General features: G+C 38.3%; 2 protein-coding genes across 2 annotated transcripts in view; one reads left to right on the forward strand and one right to left on the reverse strand.

The window, feature by feature from the left end:
• Nucleotides 1-252, reverse strand: part of CBG02739 — a gene marked incomplete at both ends in the record, with an annotated part of 10,301 nt that extends 10,049 nt beyond the window's left edge. The window contains one exon of the mRNA XM_002630948.1: nt 1-252. This exon is cut by the window's left edge and continues 219 nt beyond it. Within this exon, the coding sequence (XP_002630994.1) occupies nt 1-252 (252 nt within the window).
• A 1,631-nt stretch (nt 253-1,883) lies between these two features.
• Nucleotides 1,884-3,652, forward strand: Cbr-ceh-58 (the record flags this gene model as incomplete). Its single annotated transcript, XM_002630947.2, has 6 exons — nt 1,884-2,707; nt 2,758-2,848; nt 2,893-2,976; nt 3,077-3,122; nt 3,171-3,325; nt 3,548-3,652. 6 exons carry the CDS (start codon nt 1,884-1,886, stop codon nt 3,650-3,652), a joined length of 1,305 nt encoding a protein of 434 aa, XP_002630993.2.
• Between the last annotated feature and the right edge of the window lie 7,233 nt (nt 3,653-10,885).

Here is a 10,885-nt window from a genome sequence, read left to right on the forward strand (position 1 = left end):
TCTCTCTCTCTCTCTCTCTGTCTCTCTCTCTCTCTCTCTCTCTCTCTCTCTCTCTCTCTCTCTCTCTCTCTCTCTCTCTCTCTCTCTCTCTCTCTCTCTCTCTCTCTCTCTCTCTCTCTCTCTCTCTCTCTCTCTCTCTCTCTCTCTCTCTCTCTCTCTCTCTCTCTCTCTCTCTCTCTCTCTCTCTCTCTCTCTCTCTCTCTCTCTCGCTCGGAATTTTCCCACCCAAAAGAGGCTCTTTTGGGCATTCATTCCAATTCAATTCATCTCCGTCGTGGCAAATCTGGAGGCGTCTTTTTCCCCTAAATTTCTCTCTGATTCTAGAGTAGTGGACCTTTCTCGCGCTCTCGTTATTCTCTCTCGACCACTTAACCAATCCCTTTTCTCCCATCCCTCTACACATACACAAATACATACACACACGGTGGCAATTAACTAATCGGATGGTGGACGGGTTAGAGAGGTCTTAATGCAGGCACTAACTAGAGAGACGTTAGACACAAAAGTGAATAGAAGCGGGTCCCCTCGTTTACCAAACGGCAAATTGGACACAACCCCAAGAGCATTTTATTGACCCAGTGAGCAGTCCGGAGCATTTTGTGTATTGTGATTTTAGTGTCAAAAGGGTTCACATTCCATTTCTCTTTCCCTTTTTCCCTTCTATCTCTCCACGATCTCACGGCGAGATAATTAGATCAATTATGGCCTAATTAAGTATTCCGCCCTTGCCGAATCATCGATTTTATTCATGCATCATGTGGTGCGAGTTATTTCCCACCAATTTTTTGGCTAGAAATTCAAAAATCTGAAAGTTCCTAGATAATTATGTTTCTTGATTCTTTGATTTCAGGTGTTGGCATAGTCTAATCGAATCGGTTCATTCCTGGAGTTCCCAAAGACCTAGTTAGACTTAATTAGGGTTTTACTAAATATCTCTTTCTTTTTCGCTAAAATTCGTTTGTATTCTATCCCCTACTTCCAATTTCATGGCGCCCCTTCCATTCATTGCTCTGAAGCCGTCTGACCGTAACCCCCAAAATTTTGTGTTTGCGGAAAATTATTGCTCACCCCTCCTGCTGCTTTATATTAAGCACCTCACATCAAATTTTTACATTTTCTGTGCAGCGAGGAGACCATTTCGAATGTTTAGTTGTCATTTTGATTTCGACTTTTGAACAACTTCGAATTCTAAAGTGGTTATTATTTTGGTACAATAAATCGAAGCTGTGGAAGAAAAACACCGGTGTAGCCTGTGGCTACAGGCCTGTGGCCTTGTGCCGAAGGTCCCAACGACAACTACCGTAACCTAAAAATATTTTTTTCCGGATTTATTATCTTGATTTTCATGTGTTTTCAGTCAACTTTTTCTCTCTAACATTTTTCCCCATTTTTTTGAGGGAAAACAACGGAAAACTCGACGAAAAACAGTGAAAAATTTCACTGAAAATCGAGAAAATAAATACAGAAAAATATTTTTAGGTTACGGTAGTTGTCGTTGTGTGAGCTTTGTCCACGGCCATCGGCGTTTCTCTTCCGCATCTCCCACTTTTTTGTACCAGTGAAAAAATTTTAAACCTAATTATTTATGACGAAAAAACCACGAATTTGCTTGAAATTAACTCGAAATCTCAAAAAATTATTTTTCATCGAAAAAAAATGTTGGGACTACGGTAAGCGAAAAAAAAATTCTTTGCGGCTTTTTTTTGCACAAAAATTATTTATTGATTTTTCAATTAATTATTTAATTACCAATGATCGGCCAATAATGTAAACAATTAACTTAATTCCTTTTATTATTCTTTAATTATATTTTTCTCGTTTGCTTCTCGCTCCTGTCTTTTCGAAAATCCCAAAAACCCATACTTTTCTTGCAGATCATTTGAATGGCGTTACTTCCCGGAAAAATGTTCATCTTGGTGCAGGTGGAGGACGAAGAAAAAGTCGGTGATTTAACACAAAAACTTGCCGTCGCCACAGACTACAAAGTGCCGATTTCAATCGTGAAAGACATTCAAAAAATATGCCCAAATTGCGTATATTTGACAAAAGCTTCGAGGACGGAGATGGTGTCGACAACGTCGAATTCTGGATCTGACGATGACGAGAAACATCCGACGGTGTTGCACGACACTCGTAGTACTGCAAAAGTGACATACCAAGCTCCTCAGAAAACGAATTTGTCTCTGGCATCGCATCATCACCAACAGCCACAACTACAACAGAAAACTATTTCAAATGTGCAACAAAGGACAATGACACAAGCGCCAAGAACAGGACCGATCCCGCTGAAAGTTGTGCTAGCGCCTCCAGCTCAATCAAGATCGTCAGCAAATCAAAGAATTTCCGTGGTTCCTTTGCCTATAAAATCTCAAAATGCACCGCTTCCAAGAATGGCGAATGGACTGCAAGGGCCTGTTCCAACTTCAAAAATGTCGATGAGCAATGGACATTCTTCTTCGACAAGCGCTATCAAACGAGAACCACCTCGTTCCAGTTTCCCAGAAGTCGCAACCCCTCAAAAGAAGATTAAGGTGGCGGATCCTGCTCCAGTGCTACAAAAAATCATCAAGGAAGAGTCTCCAGAAACTCCGATGGAAGTGAACTTGGAGAAAATAATCGGAGAAGTTGCTGCTGCTGCTACAGACGATGACGATAAGAATAAGTCTTCTGAAGCTTTGGTGGCTCTACTGGCTCAATGGTCGAATCCGTAAATCTTGATTTCAATATGATAATAAGGAAAAAATTGTGATGTTTCAGTACTGGCTGTGATATACCATTGAATGGAAGCAGCAGTGATGATAATGATAACGCATCGAGTTCTAGCAAAATATTCGAGGATGATGATATGGTAAATTTTGCCAGAAAAGATTGCAGTTCCACAAGTTTTTCCAGCCGCCTTTTAATCCGGACATTCTCACCAACTTGCTTGCATCTCAACAAGCGAATGACCTATTCGGACATGCTTCAAAAGATAATGTAAGCGTTATGAAAAGTGTTAAACTATGAATTGAAAAATAGGCTCCGCCCTTTTTCTGTGATCGCTAAATAGCTATAATTTCAAAAATATTATTTTCAGAAGTCTGAAACTGCCTCCCCTGGAAAGCGACAAGTACCGCCAATGTGTGAGTTTTTTAGAAAAAAGTTTCTAAATTTCAATTGTTTTTTTTCAGTGACTGTCAATGGAAAAACACGACGAGGACGGATAGTGTACACTGCTCACGAGTTGAACGTTCTGGAAGACTATTACGAGAAGGATCCGAATGCGTGTGCGGATCCGAAAAAGCGCGATATGATGTGCAAAACGTTGTCAATTGATTATCATAGAGTGAGTTATCAACAGACATTTTTTTTAATCAAAAATTTATAAACACTCTAATTTTGCTTTTTCCGAAGCGTTTTGTGTCGACAAATTAGTTGAAGAAGTGAAAAATCCGCTCAAAATTCAGTGAAATTCTAAACTTTAAAAAAAATCTGAAACTTTTTTTGAACATGACGATTTTTCGAAAGCTTTCATCATTATATTAATTAAAAGTATTATTGTTTTCAGCTAAAAGTATGGTTCCAAAACCGACGACGAAAGGATAAGGTGAGGTCGCTAGAAGACCCATCCAATAGTTCCAATGGTCATTCTCCGGAAGCTATCAGTCTATAATAAAACCATTAGAACCCATTCAATATATTAGATTCCTATCTCATTCCGCACAATCTCCCGTCATCTCATTTGCAGTCCCACAGAAGCTTTCTTGCTCCCACTAAAATAAACCCTAATAATTGTTCGGTATTTATTTACTAACTATCAAATGAATTATTCTCAAAATAAAAATTGAAATTGATTGCACTCTTCGCAATGGCTAAAATACTAATTTCGCCTAATTGTTTGTTTTCTCCGAGCGGCCACCGACTCAATTTATACGAACGCACCTGCTCATCTTGACACACCTCACAAAGAGAGTTCGCTTGAAATTAAAAACCAAATTGAAGGAAAGTGGTAAACATTCTCTGATTATTATTCGATTCGACTAATAAACGAGTGGGAGACTTTGCTGAAAAAAAAATTGGCCGAATTTGCTTTCAAAATAAACTTTTGAAAAATCTGAAAACGGTGGCATTAATATGGTCTCATTTTCGAGAAATAAAATATGATTCCTGTGGGCCAAGAGCCCACAACGACAACTTCAGTAACCTAAAATTTTTAGTTTCAGGATTTATTTTCTCATATATTTAACCGATTTCCGTCAAATTTTCTGTCGTTTTCTCCCAATCGAGTCGGACAATAAAAACTTTTATCTCAAAAAAGTTGACTGAAAACATACGAAAACCGAAAAAATCCAACTTTTTCAGGTTACGGTAGCTGTCGTTTTGGGACCTTCGGGCACGGCCACCGGCGTTTCTCAGGCAAAACTCTGGTTCTTTTGTATCAAAATAATAAAGAATCTATATAGAAAGCTGTCAGAAAAAATGATGTCTTGTTTATTTATTTCGAAATCAGGTACGATGTTAACCCAATGATTAAGGTCGTAAGGATTTCCTGGACGTCCATGGTACCAGGAAAAATAAAATAGTGGAAGATAGTCAATATTGAAGGTGAAGTCCCGAAATAGTAGCCCAGAGTTTCTCGACTTTTCTGAGAATCTTAGAGTTTACTAAACAAACCCAGAGCTCCATTTTTGTAATTGACAACTCTTTTTGTAGAAATCAAAAGAAAATCGAGATATGAGCTCAATTATCTCACTATCAGTTCCTTCAATAGATACTAAAAATTGACTGTTGAAATGTTTTTATATCATGGTAATTATTTTATTAGTTGACAAATTTCGTATATCTTTTGACTGAACCGAGATAATTGAGCTCAAAATGTATAGAGTGGGCTTGAAAATTACGGTAAGTGGTTTTTCATTTCAGTTCCCCATTCAATGCTTATCTATTTTATCCTAGTTTTGTTGGATGTATGATATATGCTCGAAAATAAATACCAACCCCTCATTAGTTTCTAAAAGTTTACCTGAACCTATAATTTGAATTCATATGCGTGGATAGAAGGCGCATGCCAATGTGTACCTTGGAATTGTTGCCAATAGCAACAAGCGATACATCCTGAGTTTTTATTCTAGTTCAACTATACTGCTTCATTGCGCATTGGAAGAGTTTTTGTGACTATGGCAAAATATGTAGTTGGTTTCTGTTCTTGTCATTTCAGAAGAATTATTCTGTCATGACGTCAAAGCTTATGGATCCTTGTGATCTAATCTGACGTCATTGTTTTCAACTCCTTCTATCCGCTATTTATATTTGGATAAAAACCTCACCGTAAAACCTGTTTCAGAAGGACCACTCTAATAGAAAGGCCTCCGTGAAGGGCTGGGAAAAATGGAAGAGTCTCTGTAACAGAGAGGCCCTTCATAAAGAATGCTTGAAATTAAAAACTTCCGTGCGTTTTCAGTGAAAAATACCCGTACCTGTTTGCAGATATTAAAGCTGTCAAACCATGTTCCCGGTTTTTCCTGTCCATTTATGTAGAATACGCTTCATATTACCGTAAAACCTGTCATACAGTGCGGTTAATATCTGTAGGACCCCCCCCCTCGATTTTGGAGGTTCCAGGAGAACGGGAAGAGATATCAAAATTCTGTAAACGCCATTCGATTCAGAATAAAAAGAAACCCTAGCCGACAAATTTCATGATTCTATCCCTTTCCGCATAAGAGTAACACCAAAAAGACCTATTTCTGACCGGTCAATATCTTTAGGACCCTCTGAAAATTTCAAAATCTTGGCCAATTTTTGTCGAACTTTCGCTTTTAACCGGAAAATAATTTTCAGTTTCGTGCTTTTAGATACATGTTAATAAGAATCTCAAAGAATTTTCGAAAGTTGTCGACTTTCCAAATTATAATTTTTTCCAATTTTTCCTAATTTTAGAAAAGTGACCCAATAAATATCTGGAATATCACAGTGTCTGTACACAATCAAGGCCCTGAATGCGCTCATAGAACCTAAATCAGTTTCTCAACATCATATTCTGTATGTTCCATGACCGTTCTCTTTGAATAGTTTGAATTTTTGGACAAATCGGGTCATTTTTACAAAGATACCCAAAAATGAGGAAAAATGATAATTTGGAAAGTCGACAAATTATGAAAATTCTTTGAGATACTTGTTAAAATGTACCTAAAAGCACACAACTGTAAATTATTTCCAGTTTGAAACCGAAATTTCGACAAAAAATGAAGAAGATTTTGAAATTTTTTGAGGGTCCTAAAGATATTACTGAAGATATACCAGAAATAGGTCTTTTTGGTGGTACTCTTATGCGGAAAGTGGTAGAATCATGAAAATTTGTCGGCTAGGGTTTATTTTTGTTCTGAGTCGAATCGCGTTTACGAAATTTTGATATCTTTTCCCGTTCTCCTTGAACCTCCATAATGGGGGGTCCTAAAGATAGACCGCACTGTAGAAGGGCACCTGACATTTATCTTTTTAGCGCCAATATTTTATCTGGGTTCCTGTCAAAGACAAAAAATGGTGAACTGGTAAACCCTTTTCTATCAGTTGACAAATTTTTGATATCTTGCATAGGAGCCAAGAAAAAAAGCTGAAACTTGACAGTGTGAGGGGTCCTTCTATTACAGGTTTTACGGTAAGTCGTTTTCCATTCGGTAATTGTCCAATTCCAATATACCTTTTTTTTAAAACCAGTCTTTTCACAGTTCATCGTTTTGAGCCTATGATAGTTTTTATGCTTTCCACAAAAGCGAAAAACTCGGAATTCACAGAGCCATCAAAAAGTTTTAATTTAGGCTAAGCGAAAACATATCTCCAGTTTAGTAGTTGACGACTTTCTTCAGCGAAATGTTACAAAAAAGAGAACTTTAAAAAGAGAAAGATCTATAATTTCCAAAGCATTTATTTCTCCCTTCTCGCACAATTTTGTTTACTTTACTCAAAATTCCTAAAACTGCTAACCCTTTATTATCTTCTGATCTAACCCTATCATTATGGGTGGAAAGAGAGCACATGAAAGTGTGACTCGATGTTGTTTTCGATAGAAATATGTAGCATTACAAACTTTACTCTTTCACAAGTTTAGCTCTGGTGTTACTGATAAGTTTTATTCTGACTTAAAGGAAAGGTTTGCTGAAGAAACAGAAAATTGAATACTTTTGTCCACTAATACTAGCCATTATCTGTGTTGTTCTTTATAGAGAGTTACCGTAAAATCTGTATTGGAAGGGCCGGCCCTTCTATTGTTCCAAGGTACCCCCGGAGGGCCCTTCTATTACAGGGGCCCTTCAATTAGAGGGGCCCTTCTATTTTTCCGGTCATTTTTCCCGAAAATTTTCATCGAAAAATTCGACGAATTTTCGTTCAAAAGTCATAAAAATCTGTCAATCTCACCAAAATGAATCAAGTTTTTGAGCAAAAAGTAGTTTTTCAACAGACTTTTATTAAATTTTAGAATTCCCGGAATATTTTTCACTGAAAACGTACGGAAAATTTTTAATTTCATGACCATGTTGAAGGGAGTCCTTCTTTACAGAGGGCCTTCTATTACGGGGGCCCTTCTATTACAGGGCGCCCTTCTATTTTTCCAAACCCCTCTCGGGGGCCCTTCTATTAGAGGGACCCTTCTATTAAAGGGGCCCTTCTAATACAGGTTTTACGGTATAACTGTTCAGAAACGTTGAGATCATAACTTGAACTGTTTATACTAAAGTTCCTATTTTCCTTGCTGAGCTCGCTTCATGTCCATGGTGTCCTGGGTTTGTTGGCTAATATTGAACCTATACAGTTGAGAATCGAATATCACCAATATACAATATTTTGAAAAAAAAACTTTTTTCAAAACATATTTACCGTAAAGCCTGTAATAGAAGGGCCCTCGGAATTTCAACTTTGAGTTTATCTCGGTTCCTCTCAAAGATATAAAGTTATCAATTGAAAAATATTTATCATAATATGACAAACATTTTATCAGTTCACACATTCCTGATATTAGGTTGTTCAATAAATAGTGGTCACTTTGACTTCGCTCTACCGCTACTTTTTCGATTATCGATTTTTTTTTCATTTTTGTTTTAATATTTTCATGTGTCACATATTGCATGTTTATTACATCATTAAAACTTTCAGGTAATTGCTACAATGACCGAGAATTTACTCGATGATCATCATGCACTCAGAGGAGTGTTTTTGTTCGTGTTTCTCCAGGGTCACTCGAGCAACGAAGCTTGGCAAACAATGTGTGAAGTGTTAGGCGCAGACACCATCCCTCGAACCACGATTAAGTTTTGGTTCAAAAGATTCGAGGAAGGGAATTATAATCTGGAACAAAACCGAGCCCCGGAAGGCTTCGTCTCAATATCGACGACGATATTTCAATGACACTGGAGGAAGAGCCCCGGGCTACTTTACAGGAAGTATCTTTGACAGCCTTCATCGAATGGGGAGAGTTCCGAAATTCGGTCAAATTATCCCACACCTGTTGACCGATTTTCAGAAAAACTGCGATGTGACCTGTCACTTTCACCACTCACCAGGGAGCCGACGACGGACTGGATTAAGAAGATAATTACTGGAGATGAGAAGTGGGTACTGTATGTCAACCATACCAGAAAGCGCCAGTGGGTCCATGCAGGAGAAGCAGCAGAATCGGACCCAAAAGGAGAACTTTACGAAAAAAAGATAATGCTTTCGATTTGGCGGGACAGTGCTGGAGTGATTTACCGCGAGCTCCTTCCGGACTCCACTACTATTAACTCTAATGTCTACTGTTCTCAAATGGATAATGTACTTCATGCTTACCGCTCTCACCGCCCGAGAAGCTCGAAGATTATACTTTTGCACGACAACGCCAAACCACACACATATTTGAAGACCCGCAGTAAGCTCCAGTCCCTCGGAATTGAAGTTCCTACTCATCCACCGTATTCCCCGGACCTGGCACCCACTGATTATCACCTTTTCCGTTCTCTCCAGAACCATCTTTCCGGTGAAAAATTCAATGATCGCAAGGATGTCGAGAAGTTTTTGGATCACTTTTTTGCCTCCAAGTCGCCAGAGTTCTACGCAAATGGAATTGCTCAACTTCCAATGCGCTGGCAAGAAGTTATTAACTCCAATGGAGAATACATTTCTTATTGATTTTTGTTTTCCTTGAATAAAAAGCGAATTGAAAAAAAGTGACCACTATTTATTGAACCACCTAATATGTCTTTTCGGAGAAAAGATAATTAAGGTCGAACTTGACAGTGTGGGGCCCTTCTATTACAAGTTTTACGGTAAATTTCATTCTCTAAAATACGCGAATTAGCCGAGGCAGTCCAACTGATAATCTCTATACCGGTCAAAAGCTTTCTGTCGTAGCAATATCTTTGTTGAAGAGCTGCCGCACATTTTTAATCATCAAAATGACTTCAAGTCAAGCACATGACATCTCTACATAAATCCTCAAAGCTCAGAGACCTGAACTATCCTGTTTGCTTCAGAACTCAAACATTTTAATAATACCTTACTCGTTTCACCTCATTAGCAAAACTAGTATGAGATTAGGAGAACGAAATCGGGATTATCCTTACGTAAGGCCCGTTACTCTAGAAGAGAAGCTTAGAAATGAGTACATTTTGAGGATTAAAAATGGACCCGTACACCCATGAAGAGCTAGGATTGAAAGTCAGCTGTCTCCTATTTTCGAATATTTTCGAAAAGTTCATAATTTGGGCCTTGGAGCATATTGAAATTAAAATCTGCATGAAATTCAGAAACTAGTCATTTTCATGATTTCACCAGTTTCAGTCGGTTTGTTTATGATATATAGAGTATCATGTGATCACGGCTTGCTTTTCGAAATTACACTTTCACAGAAAACAAACTTTTCAAAACATCTCATGACTAACGTACATCCCTCAAAATTTACGGAATCGGAAATTTAAACGAAGATTCAAACAAACGAATTCAAACGAATATTTCAAAAAATAGATCATTCGAGAAACCAGTTATGATCATTCTATGTTTCATAATTGCGGCATAAATTGCAGTCTACAAATCTCACAGGGTTCCAACTGCTATGGTATACTGTTACGCTCCAATGAGAAGCGGTTGTGGAAATGAAATTCTAGCTGATACGCACATTCTCATTAGAGTGCAACCGCATACCACAGCAGTTCGAACTCTATGAAATCTTGATTTTGTGGCAAGATTAGTTTAGTCGTTGGTAGTTTTTATCTCCTATCTCGACATGGACTTTGAACTTACAAGTAACTTAGGATCCACATAATACCATTAAATATGTAGTTGCCCTAGATTTTATCTAGCTTCGCCCCCTAGAAAAGCGGCATTCCTCAATAGAGCTTTCGCAACGGCACCATATGCTTCACCATAGACCTTGCCTTAAAATTGCCGGATTAATCGCAGTATCGCCGCAACAATAACCGGGCGGCACGGGCACTGTCAAAGCTGTTACCTGCCTCTCCGATCTGTATCAGTCTAATTGAGCAATTAGCAGATGTTTCTTCCACGCTCCTCCCCCCATGGGGCCGGATGTCTTTTTGTACCTCCATCCTCGCCAGACGGTAATTATGAGGTCAGTACCGGGTGGGATGAGTTAAGTCTTCTCACAAACTAGTAGTATTCTGTATCATGGCATCTAGCGAGGAAGTGGAACAGCCTGCTGAAGGCAATGAACCCGTAGAGAATCCGGATTTATCAGGTCAGTGATATTTGAAATTCTAAGATATATAAACTAGCAAAAATTTAAATTTCATGAATTGTATGTGGGTTTGTTTTGAAGTGTTGTCAAACTATTGAAAATATAAACATTCAAATATCATACTCTTTCCACTTTTTTTTTTGCTTTTCGCCATACTTGTAACGGGCCGGGCCGGGCCGG

This window comes from Caenorhabditis briggsae (genome assembly GCF_000004555.2).
Source record: "Caenorhabditis briggsae complete genome, chrII, whole genome shotgun sequence".
NCBI classification, from domain to species: domain Eukaryota; kingdom Metazoa; phylum Nematoda; class Chromadorea; order Rhabditida; family Rhabditidae; genus Caenorhabditis; species Caenorhabditis briggsae.